At 38.7% G+C, this 26,496-nt stretch overlaps 1 protein-coding gene across 1 annotated transcript in view; it reads right to left on the bottom strand.

Moving 5' to 3' along the window:
- Positions 1 to 26,496, bottom strand: part of LOC149302725 (thyrotropin-releasing hormone-degrading ectoenzyme-like) — a 331,139-nt gene that overhangs the window by 141,929 nt on the left and 162,714 nt on the right. Inside the window, exons 4-6 of the mRNA XM_089482127.1 lie at positions 19,639 to 19,793; positions 16,067 to 16,180; positions 5,148 to 5,285 (exon numbers count right to left, since the gene is read on the bottom strand). Coding sequence (XP_089338253.1) covers positions 5,148 to 5,285; positions 16,067 to 16,180; positions 19,639 to 19,793 — 407 coding nt within the window. The remainder of the gene's footprint in view (positions 1 to 5,147; positions 5,286 to 16,066; positions 16,181 to 19,638; positions 19,794 to 26,496) is intronic.

Genomic DNA, 26,496 nt, shown 5'->3' with positions numbered 1-26,496 from the left:
CGCATGTTACTACTTGTCAGGGTCCACTTTTTTCGCTGCCTGAACCATGGCTTTTTCATACATGTGGTATATCAGTCTGCTACCACTAGTGGCCACCCTCTGCCCTCTGGAGCACTGAGAACTCAATTAATATTAAATTAATATTTGGACTGCTGAAAGTTAGGGGAGGTGGGGGTTAATTTAAGGGCAGTTATGGTTAATGGGGTGTTTAGGGTTAATTAAGGGGCAGTTATGGTTGATGGGGTCTTTAGGGTTAATTTAGGGGCAGTTAATGGATGGGGGTGATGAGGATGATGAGTATGAATTTATGATGAATAAATAGTTCAATAACTTTATGTAATACATTTTTTTTCAAATTTCGGGCACCAAAATTAAGGTGCGTCTTATACATGGGAGCATCTTATACATGGGGAAATACGGTATTTAAGTTTCTTTTTTTTATGAAATGCTTTAGTACACCTAACCATTTACCCTTTCTTTTACTCAGTGTACTTTGTACCCAAAAACCTAGAGCTTTTTTGTGTTTGTTTAGCTATGATTCCCCTTTTTTATTTTTACTGCACCCGTAAAAATGTTACCTTATTTTTCAAGGACAGATAGGGCTTTCTTTTGGTACCACTTTTGAAAGTATAGTTTTGGGGTTTTTTTATGTCCTCGGTTCACATTAGGGCAAAATGGCAAGGCTTTCAGTGACATCCTCTCCCCTGACTGGAGGATTGGAGAGATGACGTCACCACAACCATCATCATTTTGGCATAAATTCCCGCTGTGTTATGTATGCGGAGATGTGGACTAAGATAAAAGATTGTAGATTGAAGAGAGAAGAGAAGAGAAGGGAGAAGATAAAAGACGAGGAAGGTGCAGAAGAAGATGCTGAAGCAGTCGGCAGAAGCTTTATACGAATCGCTGAATTTGTCAAAATTTCCACTGACTATGCTGGAGACTGATTTTATGGAAGAAAAAATCTGGAACAAAAGATTCCTGGGAGTTATGGAAGCTTAAAGAAAAAGAAAGTGTTTTCCAGTGAGACTTACCGGGGCCTGACATAGTACAGTACCGCAGCAAGTCCCAGAGCAGAGCCCTTTAAAATCCCTAGTAGATGTGCAAGACGGCATGTTTAATCTCAGTTCTGTGTTCTTGCCCCTTATATTCACTACTATCTACAATACATATAAGTTTTACCCTTAGTGCATTGCAGAAGCATTTCTAAAGACACACTTTCTGAGATGAACTGTAAGCAAGTTTTGTCACTGCAATGTAATGCAGTTGCTGACCATTTTAATCTGTACGGAGGGACATTACAAGCTGTTTTTAGACAGCAACAGAAGGAGATATTTAAAATTAATGATGATGCAGACTGAGACTGATGAGTTTTCTGGCCAGTTGGCGAGAAAACCAACCTTACTCTAACAATCACCTTGACACCTCTTGACCCTAATCTGTTTACTATGTTGTATATAAAATGGTCGGGAACATATTTGTTTAAATGTCAGCTGTAATATAACTTTTTGTCAAAAATTATGTCACATTTTCCTATTGAAGAAAACAACTGATGTGTAATAATCAGCATGTGTTACATGTTCTAAATCGTTCTTCTGCTGCCATTTACACAAAAATAGCATTTTTGACAACATATTTCAATATACCTCTCACCTTATCTGATTAACCCTGTCAAGCTTGTCAAAGATATAGTTTGTTGTACTTAATGGAGATTATACCTGTTACTTTTGCTGGATAGGTTAAGATATTTTATATACATCCCTTTAATCTAAGCAAAAGTGTTTAATGATAATAAAGCTACAATATGTAAAAATTTCTTCCTTCTGAAATAAAAACCCTTATTATATATGTATTTATATTTGATTTATTAATATTTTGATTATTGGTTCCTTAACACCCTTTAAAATACTTCAGGGTGACTATTTAAAAGTTTAGCACCAAAGTATATCACTTTTTTTATTTATCATTTTAGTGCAAAAAAAACTAAAACAGGTGGTCATTATTTCATGGTGCTGTGGCACTCTTATTTATATATATTTTATGTTTATCTGCATCAAACTTTGTAAGTGCCAGTAAACAATGATTTGCATGAAGGATTTCTATTAGATTTGCGCACAAGCCCCAAAATCATTTCTGACAAATTTGTTGTTTCGGATTTGGCTCTTTATTTTTCCAGGCAACAAATTCTGTTTCCTGCTCTTTCGGTTTGGATGAAATAAGGGGTGCTTTAATATTCGGGATGAAATTTGTCACCCAAAAAACATATCTCTCTCTGTGTCCTCCAGTCTTGTCTGTGCCCCCTGGACCCTCCCTCTGCCTTGTATCTGCTCTACCTGCATACTTACCTTCTCCAGCTGTTTTCTGGTCTCCTCTGATTTGCTCTGCAGAAGTAAACACCATTCTGAAAAGGAGAGGAGAGTAAGGGAAGAGAGGAGGGAGTGCCCTGCTGTTAAGAAAGAGGGGAGGGAGTGGGAGGGAGTGTAGTGCATGCACAATGCCTGCAATAGAAGTTTCTCTGAATTATAACATAATCATTGGTCTTCTGTAGAGGTAAATTAATGCACCTCTTTCCTTAAGGCACTGAAACGGTTGATTGTCATTTGCAAATTATTTATGCCCCCCTGATGCACGTTTATCAAATGTTAGGAATATTTACTTTACTGAGCGGGTGGTGGATATGTGGAACAGCGTCCCAGCAGAAGAGGTGTGAGGTCCACAAAACCTGTGAAATTTTTACTTTTATTTAATGTAATGTAAAACAGATTCACTTTACTGAGGGGATGGTACATATGTGGGACAGCCTCCTAGCTGATGTAACCACAGAACCCTTGACATTTTTATTTTGCTCATCTTAGCACCTCTCTATTATACATGTGTGATGTTCAAAGATATTATTGATAAGTGATCTGAGTATTTTTTCAGTTTAGATATTCCTGGCATTGCAATGATTAACTACATGTTTTATTTTGCTGAATGTAACCAGTTGCACCCTGTCCTTGGCTGTTTCCTTGGCAGTTTGCATTTGCTAATACCTAATAAGCAGTTCAGCAGTTTTGCCATTTGCTTTCCTTTGTTTCATTGGGTCCCTCCTCATTTTCGAACGTACAATGTACAACGTACAATTTACATTAAAACCCAAGTTCATGCTAATCCAAATGCACAAGTCTAATGCTGTCGCTGTTTCTGTTAAACAAGTATGTTCATTTATATTTGCAGATACCTTTAATACTTACTAATTTGGCCATTCTACTTTTAGATCAGTCCTTGAGAGCCTAGGTTATGCAACTGTACCATCAAATTTGTTAATGTGTATTTTAGTATGAAATAGGTATACACATAACGTTCATATAATCTTAAACCCATTACATCCACATTAATCTTCCACTATCCATTCTTCAAGACACACATATTCACTTTATATTTGTATTTTGATTAATGTATACATCATTATCAAATTGATCCATCTGTGATATTTGTTCTTATTTTGCTATGCTATCTTGCCCAAATCTTTCTGACCATCTGCAGATTGCAGGTCACTTAGTTATATTGCAGATATCTATGGATTTTTTTCTGAGAACAATTTTTAGCTAAGTTATTTATTTATATATGACCTGGTGGAGGCACTCTCTCCAGTAATGATTATACATTTCTAGGTAAACGGTTAACTGTGAACTACACTGTTATATGTTTTTTGTTAGCTGATAAAATTGTTGCCGCATTTTAGTCAGGTAAACTACAATATAGTACAGTACTAATAATCCGGAATTCTGTTTGGGTTTATTAATCAGTTAACTGATAAATATACTAAAGATTTAAGTATACTCTTAATGACCAGTTTCTTCACACATTTTGCCTCATTACTTTCTTGGCCATCTACTATTAAAAGCATAGAGCTACACAAACAAAATGGCTGAAACTGTGTTTACATATCTAATGTAATTGTTTTGAAACTAACTGCCTTCAGGGACAAAATTGCCCCAGACCAGTTCAAATTCTTTAAACAGTGCTGCTCTAAATTAGAATGGCCCACTCTGGAGCTTAGACTACCTAAGAGCAGGACTGTAGATGAGCTCTATGCAAGGTAAATTGATACATGTGTGTGTGTAAGAACAGGAAGGCAGAGCCAGGGATGCCAGGATGCCACTAGGTTTTACATGTCCCTTGGGACAAATGGTGCCAGGCCTTCCAAGTCTATATAAAATATAGCAGTAGTTTAATTTCAATAATGTCCTATACAAAGTAGATCTACCAGTCCCAAACAGTACAGAAAGTCTTATTAAAATCTAAAATAAAAATGGCTCATATGTTACATACACATCTATTCACTATTACATTTACCAGCCCTCATATGTTTTTTTTTTTATTTTGTTCTCTTATTGTTTCATTATCAAAAAACAGTAAACCTTTTTTTAATGTGGTTTCCTTCTCTGATAGATACCAAACGTACTTTCCATTTTCTCTTGCAATTCTGTTCAGAAATTGACCTGCTTCTACTGAGAGGCATGTTTTCTGGAGCTGTCTGACTGACAGCTGATGGACTGATGAGTTGAACCAAACTGCAACTAAGCAATGCTTCTGCAGTCAGGAATGCTTTTTTTAGGAGATAAAAATTGTGTCGCTCACTGAAAGAGCGGCAGGAGACTGTTGGCAACCAGTGAGAAACTCCAGCTTCTGCAGTACAAGCAGCTTTCACAAACTTTTTGGGGACATTCGAAAAATAGTGGCACCTTCAGGTTGAAAGTAGTGTTCTACCATGTCTCCAAACTCTGACAATGTAATCTGCAATATTAGTTACTACCTACCTTATAATGGCTTGGAAGTTAAGTTCAAATATGACACATCATAGTAATCAGCACAAGATAGAAGATATATTTTATTTAATAATAGGAATGGAAGTGTTTTCATTGAGCACCATATCCCATTTTTTTTTATATTGGGGTGAGAAGGAAGTTTTAGTCCATTATACAATGGATGACGATTCTATATAAATCAACAAAGAATAATAACTAATAATTGGACCAATAGACGTGTTACTTATGGCAGCATTTCCTGGTCTCATATAAAATGCTTTGCAGTTGATCAACTGAAAGGTGACCGACACAAAGTGCAGCAAACCTCAATAGAATGCGTCATATAAAAATTCTTACCTTTTTATATGCAATCCAATCAAATACTCTATCAATGTCTGTAGCCTTCAGAACCTCTTGAGAAACTGGATGTGAGCTGGCTAATCCATCTAAAAGCATCACCTCATGTAAGACATCTGTCAAAAACCTCTGCTTTTCCTGAAAATAAATAAATAATGAAATAAGCACAATAAAATAATACTTCACAGTACAATATTAATGTTATTTTCATAGTGATTAACCTCTAGTCATAGAATTCATTTTCACTGCAGGTGGCATCTCATTTGTCAGTTTCTGAAAATGTACAGTTCAGTAGACTAAATTAACCCATGTAATGGTGTTCACAGATAAAAATAGGCAGCATATATGTATTAGAAACCAACCTACTATGTATACTTTTTTGTTGCTATCTTAACTCCCACTTCTCAGATGTGTTTTCCACCAGCTTAGTTATTTCTCCAATGTTGGTAGTAACATTTGTAAGACCAGAGGTCTTACAAATGCAATATTTCAGAAATGGCAATTAATAAGCCATATTTAGTCACACATATCAGCTTAAAATAGCCCCTTATCTCCAATACCTCCAAACAATTAATAACAAAACCACAAGCACAATAATTAACTTGTTACATTAACAATTGCAAAAACTGTCTTTGATGAGTAAATTCGTAATGAAATCACAGGACAGATAGGGTAGGCAGGGAAGCCTTTATTAAAAGCAGGGTCATATTACTTAATGAAAGTCTTTGCAGCTTTCCTTTGCTCTGCAAAGTTTTTCTATGTAGAACACTAAGAAGAGTCGCCCCCACCACACCATTCGCACAACGAAGCATAAGATTGTACACTCCCATTGCCTTTACACACAAAACGTGTATGTGTGCATGCGCATATGTCCAGGAATGCTACTGACATCATCAGGTAGGCATTACGAAAGTAAACAAGTAGCATTTCTAAGTGAAACATTGCATGTCTTGCTAAAAGACAGAAACTGAAATAATTTGCTTCTCTGTTACTGGAATTTACAGGATTGAAGGCTCTGTTCAATATATATCTGTACTATTTAACATTATAATTTTCCCTCTTGCCCTGTTAGCATAACTGTATTTATTGCATAACAGCAGCTCTGCAAAAGGATAGAGCTTTAACATAGGCTGGCTTCGGCATGGTCTTCTAGGGAGCATTTAATTTTATTTCCACATGTAATGCTCACTCTCATTCAAAAGAACTGTTCACCCCCTGCGTGTTGCTGGCTATACAAGTGAACCAGCATTATCACAGTGCACTGTAGGGAACAGCAATAGAGATTTTAAAATGCCTAAACATGTGCATAAACCCATGCAGTCAACTGAATCAATACCGGCATCTTTTTATTGCTGTAAAATGGCTGATAAATGTCCACTAAATTCAATAAGATGCATTTAATTTGTATAATGGTTTCTTGTTTATTATATATATATAATATAATAATATATATATATGTACCTACGTACATATACACACACATTTACCTTGTTGGCACTGAGAAGCTGCCTAAAAATAACACCTTTATAAAAGTTATCTCGCATAGGTTTATTCATAAAACCAACTCCTCATTTGCTTAGTGCACATATCAAGTGGGTCTGCGTGTCCACGTTATGGTATTAGAACACGCAGATTAAATGAAAGATGGCTCTCTGATATTTATAATATGGGCATGGAGAATGTTTAAAATGAAAAACCAAATTAAAATGGAATATTATGCTGCTGACTATAGATGGCTGCAAGCATACATCCTTTACAAAAAATCGGCTTTGTTCTTTTTGTTTTGACTAAATAAGGCACCGCTAACAAACTCTTTAAGAACTGCCCTTTGTAAAAATATTTTACAAGTCTAATTACCTCACAGAAGAGCTGCAAATTAAAACAGTAACTAGTGGATATTTGAAAATATAATGGCTCTATAATATAATAGACTTAAAATCACCCAAGTTAACAAGTTAATTCATTAGCGTTTATTAAAGAAAAAATAAACCCTATTAAGAGCAACTTATAACAAGTGCATTTTTTATTTGAGAATGAAATTTGTTGCCCGGAGCCCACATTCACTGTCATTCACTCTCACTCAGTCTCTCACACTCTCATTCTCGTTCACTCTCTCTCTAAATGTTTCCCTACCTTCTCTGCCGACCACGCTTCTGCCGCTTCTCCCGACCACGCTTCCGCATTTTTATATTCTTCATCTCCTCTCTTCTGTCTTCTCTCTTTCATGTTCTCTGTTTTATCTTTTATCTTTGTCTACATCTCCGCGGACATAACCTGGCATGAACTTATGCCAAAATGGCGGCGCTTCCAGTGATGTTTTCTCACCCGATCCTCCAATTGGAGGAGAATGAGGCTTCCTCTGCCCCAATTGGAGGATCTGGGAAGAGGACATCACCAGAAGCTCTGTCATTTTGGCAGAGGTTCACATGAGGTTATCTTGGTGCAAAACGGCAGAGCGACCAGTAACATCTTCTACCCTGACAGTATCCTCCAATCCGGAAGTTTGTGCCAGGTTATGTCTGCAAAGGCGCAGACTAAGATAGAAGATAAAATAGAAAAGATGAAAGAGAAAGAGAGAAGATAGAAGAGAGAACATACAAAACAAGAGCATGTGGAAGTAGTAGCAGAAGTGGTCAGCAGAGAAGGTAGGGGAACATTTAAAGAGCGTGATAGGGAGCGTGAACAAAGAGAATGAAAGGGATCACAAATTTCGGACAAAAGTTCTGAGCTTTTTGCTTCATCTTCGTCTGCTTCGTGGGGGGTCTGGCCTTGTTTTTGTCAAACCACCAAACTTGAAAAAATTCTGTAAATTTACAATTTGTAGTGTCTGATATAGGACATAAAATAAGATTTATTTAGCAAACATACAGTACAGTTATACAGTATTTTCCAAAAAAAATACATAAAGGATGGTAAACAGTCTGAATGATGAGACCTAGAGAACTTCTAGATCTGGATATTCTTAAGCCCAAAAATGACTGCTACAAATATAACTTGTGTGTATACTTAACTTCCTTTTTAAGAATCTAAATCATTATTCCCCCCAGTTAACTTACCTGTGCCATATCTTCTCTTTTCTCACTTCTTTCTTCTCTATTCACTAGCATTTCTGTGGACATAACTACCTGGGGAGCTTCCGCCAAAATGATGGATAGAAGTTCACATGAGGTTATCTTAGGGCAAAACGGCAGAGCGTCCTGTAACATCCTCTACTCTGACAGGAAGCGTCACCCTTTTTGGGAGACATTTTTTCTGGGATATATGACAAAGAAACATGATTGGAAGTTGAAGTGTATATATATATATATATATATATATATATATATATATATATATATATATAAATATTCTTTGTCAAATTTGCCTTTATCAAATTCTCTGTCACCTGCAAAATATTCCTATTGCTGCCCTTTTTACAGAAAATTAGGCATTTAGCATGCGGTTAACAGCAGTCACAAGAAGTCGGGATATTGGTTGGTTCCTAAAATGGTTATTGTATAATTACTCAAGCATGTGAGTTAATAAGAATGAAAAGGGGACCCTGCAAATTGAATGCAACTCTCCAGAAGGATGGGCCCTTGTACTTTAAGGGTATAGCAAATAAATAAAAAGCTTGTAGATACAAACAGCATGTCGCTGTGTTTTGCAACATGCTGAGAGTATCCAACCAGTGGCCACCACAATAAAGTTCTGTCTGAGCTCTACAGGCATGTTTCAATTGCATAACATCACACCGTAAAACAGGCAATTTGAAGCAAATAAGCTGAAAAAGAAATAACCTTTGACTTGGAAATAATAGAATGTTACCTTCTATGGTGACAGTCCTTAGCATAAGAAGAATAAATAAATCTAAGATGTATGTATTTCCAAGATAAATGGGATGGCAGAGTCTACTTTAGAATGGATTGAATTTATTTTTACTAAACAGACAATTCTCAAGTATATTCACTATTCTTATTATCAAGTTACAGAGATAACATGACTGACATACAGTAACGTAAAACCCCTCGACAGCACTCCACTAAGCTAACTCTCCCACAACTTGTCTATTCTATCTACAAAAGTTAAATTGCTGTTAAGTTAAATCATTTGTTGTTGAACTGAATATTACAAGCCTTTCAGCAACTTCAATTAAATTGCACACGGTTGTTGTTCCACAGAAAAATGGAATGCAGAGTGAAATCCAAAACAATCCAATATAAAAATTGCTGTTTTATTTCCAGGTCAAAATTACAGACACACAGCTGAAAAAATAATAAGGAATAGCCTTACACGTTTTGTGTGCTACAGCAATTAATCGTAGATCAGCCATAATCTCACTTGGAAAATTTATCGACAGCTTTGGCTTCAAATACCACCTCTATGCAGACGACACACAAACCTATCTCTCTCCACCCCCAATCTCTCTGCATCTGTCCTCTCTCAGATCAGCAGCTGCCTATCTGGCATCTCTTCCTGGATGGCCTCTCACCACCTCAAGATAAATATGTCTAAAACTGAGCTCCTTTTAATCCCTCCCTCTAACGCTATTCCCCTCCCTGACCTTTCTATCACTGTCAACGGTACCACTATCTCTCCCTCACCACAAGTCCGCTGCCTCGGAGTATCCCTCACATCAAATCACTCTCTAAATCCTGCCACAACCAACTACGCAACATTTCCAAAATTTGTCCGTTCCTGACTGCCAGCACCGCAAAACAACTAATCCACTCCCTTGTAATCTCCCGTCTAGACTACTGCAACAACCTACTTACTGCTCTCCCGACTATCTCCCCTCCAGTCTGTCCTCAATGCCTCTGCCAGACTAATCTATCTCACCCAACGCTCTGCATCTGCCGCACCTCTCTGCAAGTCCCTCCACTGACTCCCCATCCATAGCAATGGGAACAGGGCCCTTCATTCCTCTTGTATCTGTATGTCAATTGCTGTATTGTACTTGTCGTTATCTGTATCATTTTCTTCTTTGTACAGCGCTGGGGAATCTTTGTACGGCGCTTTATAAATAAAGTATTATTATAATAATAATCAAGTCTGTTAAGTTAAGATGATTTTGTCAAGTGGGAGCCCTTTTTCAACTGTGCTGAAGTAGACTTTCTTTGACTTTGCTTTTCATAGTATCTATCTTCAAGTAGTGATTAAGACAGAGGAGACAGAAGAGTTGCTCAATTTTCATTTGTGCTAGCCTGAGCAACTCTACTGAAACTTCGTTCATAAACGGTGACAGCAGAAAGGAAGGAATCGATAAAAGGATAAAATAACCTTGCAAGGCAGGGAACTTATAAATATATATATATAAGTATATATATATACACTATATGGACAAAATTATTGGTACACCTGACCATTAGACTAACAGGTACTTATGACAGCTTATAACAGCTTTTACTTTTCTGGGCCGTTTTTTTTAAAAAAAAATTAACTTAGACAAAATCTCTAGTTTGTGGACAACACAAAACAGTAACTCATTAAAAATATTGGTGACAAAATTGGGCATTTGACTGTGCTTGCACACAGTGTGTTTTAGTTGTTGTAGAAATACTGTGCCTCGGTTTAGTAATACAGTTTCCTATTTATGCTACCAGAAAAATTTCTAGTTTGTGGACAACACAAAACAATTATTATATTAATTGATAAATATTGCGACTGTGTTTTAGTTGTTGAAATACTGTTCCTGAGTCTAGTTTGTCAAGACAGTTGGCAATTTATGGTACCACTAAAACCTCTACTTTGTGGACAACACAAATCAATTATATTCATTAATAAATATTGGTGACAAAATTAGGCATTGGACTGTGTGAAATTCCTGAGTAGGGTTATACAGTTTATTTTTTTCATTTTTACCGGCCAGTAAAAAAAAATGGATATGTCTGTGAGAAGAAGTGATTACAGTTTTTGTGGGTTGGGCAAAGCTGGCAGCAGGCATGTACAAAAAAGTACCCAGGTGACCCCTGGTATACCAGTCTAAAGTAGGTAGAAGCTTTCTTGCTCGGAGTTAGAAGTTGAACTTCCACATACAGTAGCAGTAATGAACATCCTTACTCTAGAATCTAAAATCTTGTCCACCCACCTACCTAAGTAAGGCGTGATTTTTAGTTACTACCAAGGGCTCATGGAGGGGTCATGTGGGATCCAGGATGAAGATAGCTTGTAAGATATTATATGGTGATTCATGGAATAAAACCACTACCAGTGCCACCACAACCTCCAATGGTGCTTCCACTTCCTCAAGCACTTCCAGCAATCAGCAGACCAAAGATGGGAAGGCACTGTCAGATGATGGCATGATCTATTTTTAGTGCAGAAGAAAGTGAGGAAGAAAGAAGAAGGTCTACTCTTGCATCATTAGTTGCCTGTACTCTGTCTTGTGCCCAAGTGGAAAAGGACATAGTCATCAACAATGCTGTTGAAGATGATGATGTCCTGGATTTAGATTATGAACCAGACTTGAAGGAGTCAAGTGACACATCTTTCAGTAATTTCTCTGTAAGATGCTTTGCTCCTTACACTCTGTAGAAACCGTGCTACCAATACTACAATTGCAACCATCACTAATACTACCATGGGAAAAAAAACACTAGTACCACTGCTTCTTCTTCTGGTGGGTAACTCAGTAGTAAAGTGTGGGAGCATTTTGAGAGTGTGGGAGATGGATGCATTCCACAAGTTGTGTCTTAAGGTAGTGAGCTGGGGTAATGTATAAGGATATCACTGTTATGAACCAACACCTACCCACACACCACAGTGTATTTTTGCTTCAAGGGGGAACTGGCAGAATTGGCACCAACAGCAAACCCACAACAGCTGCCAACAGCAGCAGTAGCAGCCAGAGCAAAGAGTGTGACTGGTTCAAGGAGACAGGTGGGGCAGGGACATCCACATCACTAGGCTACTCTAGAACACTTTGGGGGTTTCCATTCAAGGAGCATGTCAAAGCAGCAGCCAAATCAACTGAAAGCTTATCGATGTCTTCTCCATGATTGACACCCCTTCAATCATTGAGAAGGAAGCACCTCAGACATCGATAAGCTGGCCAAGCAGTTTTGTCCTTCAGGTAGCTGCTAGAGGCACTCACTCTCTGTGTACTTCCTTTACCGGTGTTGTGTGGTATTGTTGAGGGCGAGCTGTTCAAGGCAGCTGGACAAATTATCCACTTCACCTTCAACATTTGGAGCACCACTAGTGCACAGCATGCCTTTGTTTCACTGCTGGCACTGGTGGCTGTCAAAGTATTTGTAGGACAGTACCATTATAGCAGGTGTAGGCACCTGGGATGACACGAGGGGTGGAACTGGGGCAAAAGAGCAGCAAGGTTATAGATCTTTTCTATGCCATGCTAAGGTTATGGATGAGCAGCACACATTTAGGCAGCTCTTAGAAAGATACTGGTGCAGTGGGTTGGACCACATGTAGGCACAGCAGTAGAAATTGAAGTAGTGGTGACTGACGGGGCAGAAAACACGGAGAAAGCAGTTAGAGATAAGGACTCTGTGGGTTTGCGTTGCGCATCATACAGTATATACACCTGTGTGGCAAGTGCAGCTATTCCAACTGACGGGCAGTGTAGGCTGTCAAAACTGATTTAAAAGTGCCATAAGATTGCTGGGGACTTTCACTGCAGCTTAAAGGCAAGCCAGCAACGGTGGGAGAAGAAGTAGAAGGCATGTCTATCTCACCACTGTCTATGTAAGGGCATAAATGGGGCAAGTGCCATGCCGGTCCTGAAGCCATTCAGAGATGTGACCAAGAATTGCAGTCAGAACACTGTGCCACTTTCAGCCAGGTCGTCCCTCTACTTACCTACCTTAAACAAGAATGACTTTCTGGAAGAAACTCTGTCTTTCTGGGCAACAGAATACACATTGAGATTGAAATGCTGATCAGAATACTGTCCCAATCCCTTGCACCCATGCAGAGCTGCAGCATTCAATCCATTATGGGGCCCGTGATACTTTGGTGGGTACCATGCAAGCTCCCTAAAGCCAGACTAGTGACTCTGAAATGGTCAAAGCCTACTTTGAGGAATTGACACTTCCTCCTACTACAGACCCTCTAAGTTTTCTAGCCAGGCCTTTCCTTAGTGCCCCAGCACTGTCACCCTACTCTGAGACATCAATTTATCAAAATTGTCCAGTTTATTGAGAAATTCAAAAGCATAATGCTTTATGTGTGTACCAATTGGATCACTGCTGAGTGCAAAGGGAAAGCTCTCCCTTTGGTAACGGCCCCCAAATGTAATTTTAGAATTAGAAAAGGCCTCCAAATTTCTTCTGAAATTTTGTTCCCCAAAAACGAACACGAAATGATTGAAACAAAATTTTTGTCTGAATCAATTTTTCTTGCTGTGGACAAGTATACATATATATATATATATATATACATATATATATATATATATATATATATATACCGTATTGGCTCGGATATAGGCCGCACCCGAATATAGGCCGCACCCTAAAAGTTAGGCGCTTTTTAAAGAAAAAAGTTTCTGCCCCCCCCCGAGATATGCTGCCACTCTGTCCCAAAGATGTACCCCCCCGAGATATGCTGCCACTCTATCCCCCCTCAGAGATATGCTGCCACTCTATCCCCCCCCTGAGATATGCTGCCACTCTATCCCCCCCCGAGATATGCTGCCACTCTACCCCCCCAGATATGCTGCCACTCTCAGAGCCGGCCTTAGGTGTTCTGGCGCCCTGTGCGGACTACTCCTCTGGCGCCCCCCCATCCCAAAAAAAGAAAGGAATAAAAACTTGTAACAAAACCCCAATCACTATATACTACGCCAAACATTGATGTGGTGTAGGCCTACCACTTCATTGTCTGGCTTAGTAGTAGGGATGCACAGAAACGAATTCTGGACTGAAACTGAAAGTGCAGCATTTACCTGGCCAAAACCGAATATGACCCCCCCACCCCATAAAAAAATCTAACACTTTTATTTAAAGTAAGTAACACACCAAAATAGGACAAAACAATTAAATAATATTATATATATATATATATATATATATGATTAACAGCAATCACATTCCTATCATGCCCAGGCATACCCAGATTCCAGGATTTACTCACAGACTTGGCATGATAGGAGTATGATTGCCCTATCTACCCCTTCTCACTCTCTTCTGCCCTATCTACCCCTTCTCACTCCCTTCTCCCTATCTACCCCCTTTCCCCTGTCTCACTCCCTTCTCCCTATCTACCCCCTCCTATCTACCCTTTCCCTCTTTGAAGTTCACTTACCTTTCAGGAGTCCTGCGGTGGGGGTGCAAGGCCTCTGCCTCCCAGCTCTGTATGGAACAGTATAGAGTGATGGGAGTTATGATGTACTTTTAGAGCATAATTAGATCATGAAAAAGACATTGGAAATGGTACAGCATAACACCCATCACTCTCACACACTTACCAATCCACACATATACCAATCCACACGCATATACCAATCCACACGCATACAATCCACACATATACCAATCCACACGCATATACCAATCCACACATATACCAATCCACACGCATATACCAATCCACACGCATACCAATCCACACATATACCAATCCACACATATACCAATCCACACATATACCAATCCACACACATACCAATCCACACACATACCAATCCACACACATACCAATCCACACACATACCAATCCACACACATACCAATCCACACACATACCAATCCACACACATACCAATCCACACACATACATACCAATCCACACACATACATACCAATCCACACACATACATACCAATCCACACACATACATACCAATCCACACACATATATACCAATCCACACACATATATATACCAATCCACACACATATATATACCAATCCACCCACATATATATACCAATCCACACACATATATATACCAATCCACACACATATATATACCAATCCACACACATATATACCAATCCACACACATATATACCAATCCACACACATATATACCAATCCACACATATATACCAATCCACACATATACCAATCCACTCTCACTGAATGCTTTCCTACCTTTCCTCTTTTCTCCTTACAGCTCCTTTTCCTCCTCTTCGTTCTTCTTCTTCAGTTCTTCTGTCTTCTTCCGGGTCAGAGGTCACAGACAGCGGTGGGCGCGGCTTCAGTGTTGTGCGCCGGGATCTGACAACAAATCCCGGCGCACAGCAGCTGTTGCCGCGCGGATCACAAGGGAGCGATATCGGAGGAGATCCTTGAACCGGATTAAAATCACTCAAGGGAGCCGGAGGTCTGTTAAAGACCTCCGATACCGTTCCCTTGCGAGCCTGCTCCTCCAGCGGCGGACATTACTGTCCGTCTCTAGAGGGGTGCCGGGTGCCCCCCTGATGAGCGGCACCCGGTGCGGACCGCCCCCCCCCGCTAGGTACGCTGCTGGCGGGAGCGGAACGCCACGGTGGCGTCGGACCCCGCGGCGGCTGCGGACCGTGCGCGGCGGTCGCACAGGTCGCACACCCCAAAGGCCGGCCCTGGCCACTCTGTCCCCAAGATGTCTCTCCCCCCACCAGACTTACCGGTGCAGACTCCACGGGGTCTTGCGGGGCCGGCGGGGGACATCTACACATAACGCGTATTCAACTTCCGGTGCCGGCACTTCTGCCGTGGGAAGTACCGGCAAGGAAGATTGTTCGCGCAGGCGTTCACCGGCAGCGGCGATGCGAGCATAAACAACCTCCGCTGCCGGCACGTCTGCAAGATGTGCTTTAAAATCTCCCTTGCCAGGACTCCCCCTGTGGGAATATAACCCCACTATGCTAAATGTATAGGTCTGTGATGTTAGGAGTCATATTGATAGATACGTTGATCAATAGATATAGGTAGGTTTTGGCATGCTCCAGTATAATAGGTTTAAAGAATAGTATTCTAATATTAATAAATAAACTTACCATATTCCATCCCGGATAGAGGTAGTCTGTACCAACAAATTCAAAATAATGAGCAAGACCTTCTTTTAACCACACATCTTCCCACCATACTGGTGTGACCAGATCTCCAAACCACTGTAAATGAGTTAATTAAATATTTCAGATTATATTGTTTACTTTTCTTTTGCACCTCTTTATATACAGTAGCTTGACCTTACTAAATAAGTTAAACATAGAACATTAATATGAAAAAAACAAGTACAATTTCAAAATTAAAATCTTCCCGATATATAATTGACCAAGATGCCTTCAAGTTACGTTGTATACAAAAGAAATCAATGATGCAAAACACTGCTTTTGCAAGGTTTATAATACTCTAAAAAATAAAAGAGTAATGCATGACACATTACTGGTTTAGGCATTTGTGGCCCAAATTTTTGCCCAGCTGCTAACATTTAAGGGCCTACGCGTACGCATATTAACTAAATTCACTAATAGAAACACATATTCTAAAGTTCTACTGTTAAGTTAACCTGATGTATTCTTCTGTGGGCCAGATGACCCTAAAAGTGATGGGCCTTAGGCGAACGAACAAAATGTGTTCCCTAAACACATATTAAATACTTAGTTGCATTGCATCTAAGCCTCTGAGTCTCTAGTTTTAGATTATGACCTTAGTGCTTTCCCCTTGAAGTAGCCACACATGCCCAAGAGGGGAAGCTCCAGGAAGTCAACCCTGGAATTATTTTTGACTATATATATATACACACACACGTGTACATATATATTGTATGCAATATACTGTAGTGAGTGGATTCCTACAGTGTCTTGGTAACAACAAAACGTAAGCAATTTTGTGAACTATTTATCTAACTTTAACTAAACATTATGGTGTTAACTGTTTTGAGGTTTAACCTGTCTAGTTCTACATGATAATTCAGGACAGAATGTTATATATTACATCTTTTTCTCCTATAGTATAAATCAAGTGTATTGTCACAAAAAAACTAAAGATTTATTAAATGTAATCTCTGAATCCACTTTATTTTAAGATTGATATCTTGATATGTAAAGAGTAAAATACATGCTAGATTTTAGGATTTTAAAGCTTTTAGCATCTACATTTAAAATTATCTTTAAGTGCTATTTTATATATAAAAAAAAAATGTGATAATCACCTGCAATGGTACATTCTTTTGAAATCACTCCCTCTACAGTTAAAGATGGGAGACATGCTGATTGCACAGTAGGATTTCATTATTTTCAACTTTTGAAGGCTGTGATTATGGTTGTTACTCAGTAAAATGGAAAGTTCTCTGTCCCTTTAGCAACCTTCCTTAATAAAATTGGTGTTTAACTAGATATTGCTAAACATATCAAGTAAAAATAAAATGATTTTAGTTCAATAAAAATAGAACACAACTAAGGAATGTTAAGAAAATACTCAAGTAAAGATGGAAATTGCATACTGTCAAAGGTGTATCATTCTGTGGATGCAGAAGAATGATGTCCATCAATTATAGATGTTAGACTGAAATTGTAATAATGCAACATAAATCTATTCTTTGGAGGTGGGTGGACGTCAAACTAATCTCAGCCAAAACAAAGTTTGACATGCACATGACTCTTGCCAGCATATGCAATTGTTGCAATAAATCATTTTCCTAGGCTACTTCTCAGTTTCTCAGACATAAGCACTGTAATTGGAAAAAAAGTTAAAAGAGTATTGATTGAAATCCATGGGGATTGGTAGATGGTAATTCAATCAGATTCTCATTTGAACACGGACAATTTATCTCCCTGATGAGTTATTAATTTTTTCAGTAATAGTTTAGAAATGTATTAACAATGATGCTGAACAGCCTTTTAACATTTTTCGTCTATGATTAAAGGAGTCTAACAGAATAATTTCTTTATTTAACATTAGTAAGCATTTAGATCAAACATATGAAATCATACTGAGTAGAGTATATACTGTAACTGTAGAACATGTTGTTAAGGCAGGATGAGCACACTAAGCTAGCTGGGAATATTTCCTTAACAAAAGAAAACTAATAAGGAAAAAAAGCATAAGACTGAGAAAGTTGGATACAGTAAGAAATAATCATTATGGCTCCTTAGAAAATTAATCCAGAGTATCTAATTTAATCAAAAAACAAAACAATTTTACGTGTAAGAGAATGCATACATACATTTTCTTCCCAAATACCGTATTTGCTCGATTATAAGACGACCCTGATTATAAGACGACCCCCCAAAATCTGAATATTAACTTAGGAAAAAAGAAAAAGCCTGAATATAAGACGACCCTAAAGGAAAAAAGTTTTACCAGTAAATGTTAATTCATGTAAACTATTTTTTTTAATAAAAGCTATGATTGAGAAAAATATTTTTTTGTTTTTATTTCTTGTATTTTCCAGCCTGTCCCCCAGTTACGCACATCTGCCCCCAGGCTTGCCACACCAATATGGCACTGTGGCCCATGATATGCCTTTTAACCCTCTATATGCCACTGTGCCCCATGGTATGCCTTTTGACCCCCTATATGCCACTCTGCCTCCAGAAATGCCTTATACCCCTATATCCCATTCTGGCATTTAGGGGGTTAAAATGCATATTATGGGGCAGAGTGGCATATAGGGAGGTATAAGGCATTTCAGGAGGCAGAGTGGCATTAAGGGAGTTAAAAGGCATTGTATAGAGCACTCTGCCTCCAGAAATGCCTTATACCCCTATATGCCACTCTGGCATTTAGGGGGTTAAAAGGCATATTATGGGGCAGAGTGGCATATAGGGAGGTATAAGGCATTTCAGGAGGCAGAGTGCTCTATTAAATGCCCCCTTAACGCCACTCCAGAAATGCCCTATGCCCCCATTTAACTAACACACACACACACTCTCTCCCCCCCCTCCCCTCTCCTCTCTCCTCTCTCCCCTCTCTCCCCTCTCAGCCCTCTCTTACCGGTGCTTCCAGCCGGGGCAGCGGGTTGACGTCGCCTTCTGCTGCAGCCGGAAGGAGGTGGAGTTGGCAGCGGGGGTTTGTATGCGTCCGTCGCGTATACTTTCCCCGGCTGTCAGAGATCAGAGATCTCTGACAGTCGGGGAAGGTCTACGCGACGGACGCAGACAACCCCCGCTGCTAGCCACACCTCCTTCCGGCTGCAGCGGACGTTGTCTACGCGGATCGCGTAGACGTCAACCCGCTGCCCCGGCAATACAGCAGGAAGCACCGGTAAGTGTGTATGATGGGGGGGGGGGGTGAGACAGGAGGATCCAGGTCCCCTGCAGCGGTGCGGGGGATCTGGATCTTAGTCTCCTAATCAGACTCTATTTGAGGTCTGATTAGAAGACGACCCCGATTAGAAGACGAGGGGTATTTTTCAGAGCATTTGCTCTGAAAAAAACCTCGTCTTATAATCGAGCAAATACGGTATACACAACATATTGAATGTTGAACAATTATACAGTAAATAACAACATCCATGGCAATTATAATAATCAAACCTATACACAGAAAATAAAGGTAAATCTTCAGAATGTTATTACTAATAAAAAAAAATCTAAGCAATATATTATAATGTTGCTTCTCCTACCTGATGACAGATCTCGTGCACAATAACCATAGTGACATCAAGTAAATAGGAAATTGAAGAAATGCTTGCATCAAGAAGTATTCTTTGCTCCACAAACACACTAAGACCCCAGTTTTCCATAGCAGCATATGGATGTTTAGGTACAGCTAATAAATCTAGAAAAAAGAAAGTTTCATGAAGCTCACATCATTTCCATGCAAAAGCTCACTGTGAAAACTGAATTATGATAAAATAGGATTTGTCACCTTCTCATAACTCAACTCAGTTGGGGCTTTTATCTGTAGTGTCATAATTATTCATCCACATCTACTTTCTTCACCTTGTGCAATCCATTAAACATTGAGTTTGAAATTTCCACCCTACCCGTGTCATCAACACAGTTAAAATTAAATTAAAACCATATTTAAATATTATGACATTTAGTATGAAGAAATGTGTGGTTAATCTTAGAATCAAAAGGTTATTCTACAACAAGAATGTATTTTTTTTAATACAAATAGAGAGAGCTAGATATTTTTATTAAAAAAAAGTATTTGTTAGTAATCTCTGGAAGGTACATTACATTTATAAACTGGCATTTATCCAGTTAGGCTAATTTCTGTCGTATTAATTGTATCCTAGGAGTCATTTTATATCAAAATATACAAGTTACACGGTATGGACTTTTCAGAAACTATGGAATATTCACACCACATACTTTATATTACCATCAAAGTATTATTCTGTTGTCCCATCTAGCTTATAGTTTTAAATAGTTTTAACAGAATATAAATACTATGAACTGAGCTTTCAGCTAGCTCCCTATTTCAATATGGACATTAAAAGCATAAAGTATAATAAATCATTTTAGCTTTTAGAATATCCTGATGCATTTATTATGCTTTTACTGCAAAGGTGAATGCTTAAGTTTTGTTCATTTTCAAGATTACCGCAACTTTTGAAAATTAAAATGTTCTGGTATAAAAGAATACTGATTGTAGGTGCTTATTCTGATTTATATAAAATGCTTTATGATGTGCATGTCAAAAGATATATAGATTACATTTTGCAAGATTAATACTGTTTTAGTTACAAGTTAGAAATTCTTAGCTGTTAATAGTAAATGGGGGAAAAAAAAAGAAACTAGAGAAACCCTGAGGTTAATTTGTTTGCAGAAGCAGGCTGATGCTAGCATTCGGATCCCTGGAACCAAGTATTAAACATGTTCTAAACAGTTTAAAAAAAAACAAATAAACAAGACAGCAATCATGAAGGTGAGGGTGAGATATCTGCTGGGATAAATCATCTTCTCAGTAGAAGTAACAAGAAATATAATAACATTTTAATACATATATCTTGCATGATGTCATAAAATGTATTCAACACAGTAATAACAACACAACACACATTTGTTGCTGTTTGATAAAGGTCACAATTATTTTACAGTGCTTTTCTAATAATATGTTTATTATTATTAAAGCCAAGACAAACTGAGCGAAACATACAATTTTGACTAAGATCACAAACTCACTTCGTTATGTTGCTGTGAAGTTACAGTGAAGTTTGAAATGCAAATATCATCTCCCCTCTATTCTCCCTTCATATACACAGATGGGTCTGATTCTATGTTCCAAGACCGTGTAAGTTTCTCTACCCTTTCACTCCCCCAGTTCTATTCCCCTTTCTACCCTTTCTCTCCCTTTACCCCATATCCCTGTCCCTCCCCATGGACTGAGTTTGATAAATCCTGAACTGGACTGAGTCTGGATGATTGAAAAAAAAATAAAATAATGCTACACAATATAATACAGACTACACAAAACACGGCTGGCAACCACAGACAAGACACAGTGAATTGTTCATGGTGAAACAAATCATCATAACTTTTCCATGGCACCTCACTATTTCACTTCCAAGGTGTAATACAAGTGTTAACACCAAAATGAATCTCACTGGAGGAGTTCGATGGCTGAGCAGCAACTACACTAAGATTAGACCATGACTTTAAGACTCAATAACGTGACCAACAATTCACCGCTAACATGCCTTTTATTTGTATAGAAATGCTTCTGCAGTAGTTCTCCTTCTCATCAGACAAGGTAACGTTCTTCCAGTACTGTCTAATTTTGGTGAGCTGACAGGAGTGGCCCCCGGGTGGTCTTTTGCTGGTGTAACCCATCTGCTTCAAGGTTCAATGTGTTGTGCGTTCGGAGATGGTATTCTTGGTTGTAACGAGTGGTTATTTGAGTTACTGCCTTTCTGTCAACTCAAACCAGTCTGTCGATTCTCCCCTGACCTCTGACATCAACGAGGCATTTTCATCCACGCAACTGCCGCTCACTGGATATTTTATCCTTTTCGGACCATTCTCTGTAAACCCTAGAGACGGTTGTGCGTGAAAATTCCAGTAGATCAGCCGTTGAAATAATCAGACCAGCCCATCTGGCAACAACAACCATGCCACGTCACTTTCTTCCCCATTCTGATGCTCGGTTTGAACTTCAGCAAGTTGTCTTAACCACGTCTAAATGCCTAAATGCATTGAGCTTCTGTCATGTGATTGGCTGATTAGCTATTTTTGTTAACAAGCAATTTAAGAGCTGTCCCTAATAATGTGACCAGTAACTGGGGGCAGGATACTTGAGGGCAGGTACATAAGTCTGCACATGGAAAGTGCACTGTTTTCCAGCTTTTAGGGTGAATACTTGTAGCCGCTTCAACTGATTAACACTGCCTAGCCCTATTTAGCCTACTGACCACAGACCCAGAAAGTCTACATGAAACTGAGGGGTGAGACTATTTATACAAAGGTGTTTTGTGTGTGTGTGACTGGGAACCAGCCTAGCTGGCCAGTACTGTTAGGTAGGAATTGCCCTGTCAGTCTCCTAACATATTTTATGTTTTTGTTAGCTTTTGTTTTGGTTCATGTCTTAAGGGGAAATAGTACCCTGGATGTCTATAGACAACTGTGAGCTTTTGTAAATAAACATATTAAAAAGCGGTGCAGTTGCTGTTTCTGCAGAGACCTTGTCACAAATGTATATACTGCATATATTAGTTGAAATAGAAAGATTATTACCATACCTGGGAAATCTCCGGGTGAAGCACCGGTTCTCCGGTTCTCCAGGTCAACACTTGAATCCTCTGGGTCGCAGCAGTGGGGTCTTGACACGCGCCGCTCCTCGCCCATTTGACCTTTAAATGGGGGTGTTTCCTGCTGACATCATGAATGCCAGTGAGACCGCCTGCTAACATCAGTGGGCAGTCCTGGCCGCATCCCGCAAAGGGAAGTCTCCAGGTAGCCAGAGTGAAGAAGTTCCCAAGTATGATAATTACATATTTGTGGTATGTAGAAACAGAGATGCATTTTAAGAGTTGTGTTCTCTAGAATCACTAATATAATGAAGACTTGGGACCTGATATCAGGCTAAATAATACATAATATAATGAGGGCAGCCGTGGGGCAGTTGAGGGATGGGGGAAGTATTCAGAATAAAGTGGTAAATTGATAGATTGCTCCCAATTTTTTCTAAAAGCACACACAGAGTTATGCTGTGTTTCTAAAAGTTTTTATGTAATAATGTCAAGTATGTTCTATATACTTTCAATACAACCAAATCCCATTATGTTCATAACTATATTCTGTCATTTCAAGTTGAATTTTGTGTTGCACATCCAGCAGAAATATTAGTGACTCAAACAAGTTTATTGGTATATTTTTATTGTTCCTTATTACAGTACAAATGTATTACCCAACATTAAAAGGTATAAACAATGGATTGATTTCTCTGAGCTTTGATATAAACAGCAACTGTTGTATGCATTGTGAATTTTAAAGCTCCTTAGAGAAATAGCTAAAGTGGGGGAAACTATGTGAATAGAAAATAAAACCGTAGTCTGAATCAAGAAAAGCTATAATGTCGATCCTGAACATTGAGTCTGTTTTTCTGTAATAAACCTGAATTCTTATTTTATCACATGATTCAAGATGCCATACTATAATTATTTTTATTGTGATAATTATTAGTATTATTTATTTACAATATAGCACAAACAAATTCTAAAGTTTTATTAGTGACCTATTTAAACAGAACATGTAGAATGCTTTGCTAGCTAGAGCTTATAATCTAAAACATGACCAGTAGATACAGGACATTCTACAACTACATTTGCTATATTTATATGTAAAAGAAAAAGAGAAAATGGACCATTGTATTTTGTTATTGCTATGTTTTATCACAGTTTATTTAAATCTGTATACTGTTGATTTCAGGATCTCTATGGGTTTTATAATTACCGTATTCACTCAAGTATAAGACACTCCCATGTATAAGTATTAATTTTGGGGCCCGAAATTAAAAAAAATATATATATTACACAGTTATTGTACTGGCTGCCTGGGCATGATATGAGTGTGATTGATGTTAGCTGCTAGCAATTGTTAGGAATCACACTCCTATCATGCTCAGGCAGCCCGTACATGTACATAATTTTTAACCTCCCTGTGCCCCCTACACACGGATCCATGCTATCACACACACATATTCATTTATTTACTCCCCCACCCTTACCTGAACTACAGATCTTCTGGTGCCGCTCGCAGACTTCTACGGGGGGCTGCTGTTTCCCTCTGCGTTGCTCGAACAGGAACAGGAACGGAGCGGAGTCATGTGATGTACATTCACGTGACTCCACTGGGTTCCTGTGTCACCGCAACGGATCAAGAGACACTGCTGAACAACACAGGTAAGCAGCAGGTCCCCTTTCCAGTCCCCATTCCAGTATAAAAATGTTTTAAAAAAAAATCGACCACCACTGTATAAGACGCACCCAATTTTTAGACTCCAAAGTTTTCTAAAACAATAGTCTTATACATGGGGAAATACGGTAACTGCATATCTTTTCTGCTCAATAAAATTACATTGAACTAAAGGCCACGGTTTAGAAAAAAACACAGAAATAAGTGAAATGTAAATCTGGATCATGTCTTGTATATTAAAAATTGAAATTAATTATGTCAGCTACAGGCTAAAGGTAATTCTCTACATGACATGTAAAGAAGTGGAAATACAACAAAACCACATGGGGAGATGAATTCAATGAAAAATGATTGAATGGGGGTGCACTTAATAAAAGCAAAAGAAGCCAAAAATATATGCCAAAATTACTACAAGTTTGTGGGCATGATACTACTTCACAGTTTATAGGGAAACACATAAATTCATGGCAGAGGAGCCAAAAAACGTGAGATCCCCAACAAGTACAATAAAAAATGTGATATATCGAAATTCATTATACAAAACATATCTGTATCAGGAACAGGATATACACACACACACAGATATACACTGCCCATATACATACAAAAAAGAATTTATTCAAATGCACTCACAAATAAAATGGCACTGAGACCAGCCTAAGTGCAGCAGAGCAAATAAACAATGTAGGTTACCAGCACCACCTCTCAATATGCTTGAGACTCCAAAAGCCAGGCTCCCAGGTTGGTCTCCCTGTGCCTACACTGGTGAGCTGCTATACTGATCACCAAGATGTGAGTTTTATACTGGGGTCTGGGTACCGGCTGTATTTAAATCTTTTATGTGTACATGTTCCTGGGTCAAGTGAATCTTCAGTTTATATTTAAGTATACATTTTTCTTTTTTTTATCACATTGGGTACATTTATTATGTTTGTGCAACACTCTATTATTATATTTTGTGATTGTTTATGCACGTTTGTGGTCCGTGTGTTGAGGTTGAAGCACACCTTAAATTAATTTGTATAATTAAACGCTTATATCACTCTTTTTTTCCTCTGTTTAGTACTAAAGAGCATCATAATCTGCTCATGTCACAGAGTGGTCACTGGGATTCCTGTCTCCTCCACATCCCCTGGAATGTATATCTCAAGTTACTGACACACTTGCTGCTTGTTCCATAATTAAGGGCTGCTCTTAAGGGCTGCTCCCAGCTACTCTTCCTGGAGCATGATTGTGTTGTGAATACTGTGGTTTTCAGCATTGTATGCTTATCCATTTTTGACCCCTGGCATTGTGATAAGACTTCAATCTTGTCTTGCACTTATCAGTATCCTGTTTATTTGATTGGGATCTTCTGAAATTTTACCTTCTTTTGATTATTCTTTTGGGTTATCCTTCTGTACGGTGTACAGGTCTCCTCTGTGCCATGTGCCAGTTTCCAGATTCTCTGCCATCTACCACCGCTGCTGTCTACCAGTCCCAGACTCCCTGGCAATAGCTGTCACAATCCTGTGCCTGTTCCACTTCTGAACCTGCCTGCTTCACGCAGGGTCCTGAGCAAGAACCTATCCATGCACAGAGACTCCCACCTGACCCTGTACCCACAGTGGTGAAACAAGCAGACTCAGACTTAACTAAGTTAACACTTCTGCAGTGTTTTCGGTTTCTCATCAATTTTCAGGTGAGCTTAACCTTTGTAAGCTTTCTCCAAGGTTATACAGATCTAATATTAAAGTTCTGCTATTGCTTTATAGCACACCAATTAAATTTGAATAGTGACAGAAAAGTGTTGTAGAATACATTCTATGAACAATACATTATGGCTCTTGGTTTGTAGAAGATCTCATTAAACTAATCAGGTTGTACAATATAAAGACATATCCTGCTAAAGTAGTAAAATGTCTTCAGCAAGACTCTCATTATGTGCGTTATTATGATGTGATTGGCATATTTTGGTCAGTCAAAGGTGATGCCTTGTATTGGGCCAAGATAGAAAATATGTAGTCACATAAGCTTTTGGGACTTCAGAGGTCTCATTTTCAGATGGAATAGTATAACAATGTGTAATCAATGTGTAACAAAAAACAGTAAATAAATAAAAGGAAAGTAATTGTTTGGGC

Source organism: Sceloporus occidentalis, unplaced genomic scaffold (assembly GCF_023333645.1).
Source record: "Sceloporus occidentalis isolate IW3139 unplaced genomic scaffold, rSceOcc1.0.p SCAF_17, whole genome shotgun sequence".
Classification (NCBI taxonomy): domain Eukaryota; kingdom Metazoa; phylum Chordata; class Lepidosauria; order Squamata; family Phrynosomatidae; genus Sceloporus; species Sceloporus occidentalis.
The sequence above is the reverse complement of the archived record's forward strand: the minus strand, read 5'-3'. Positions and strand labels throughout refer to the sequence as shown.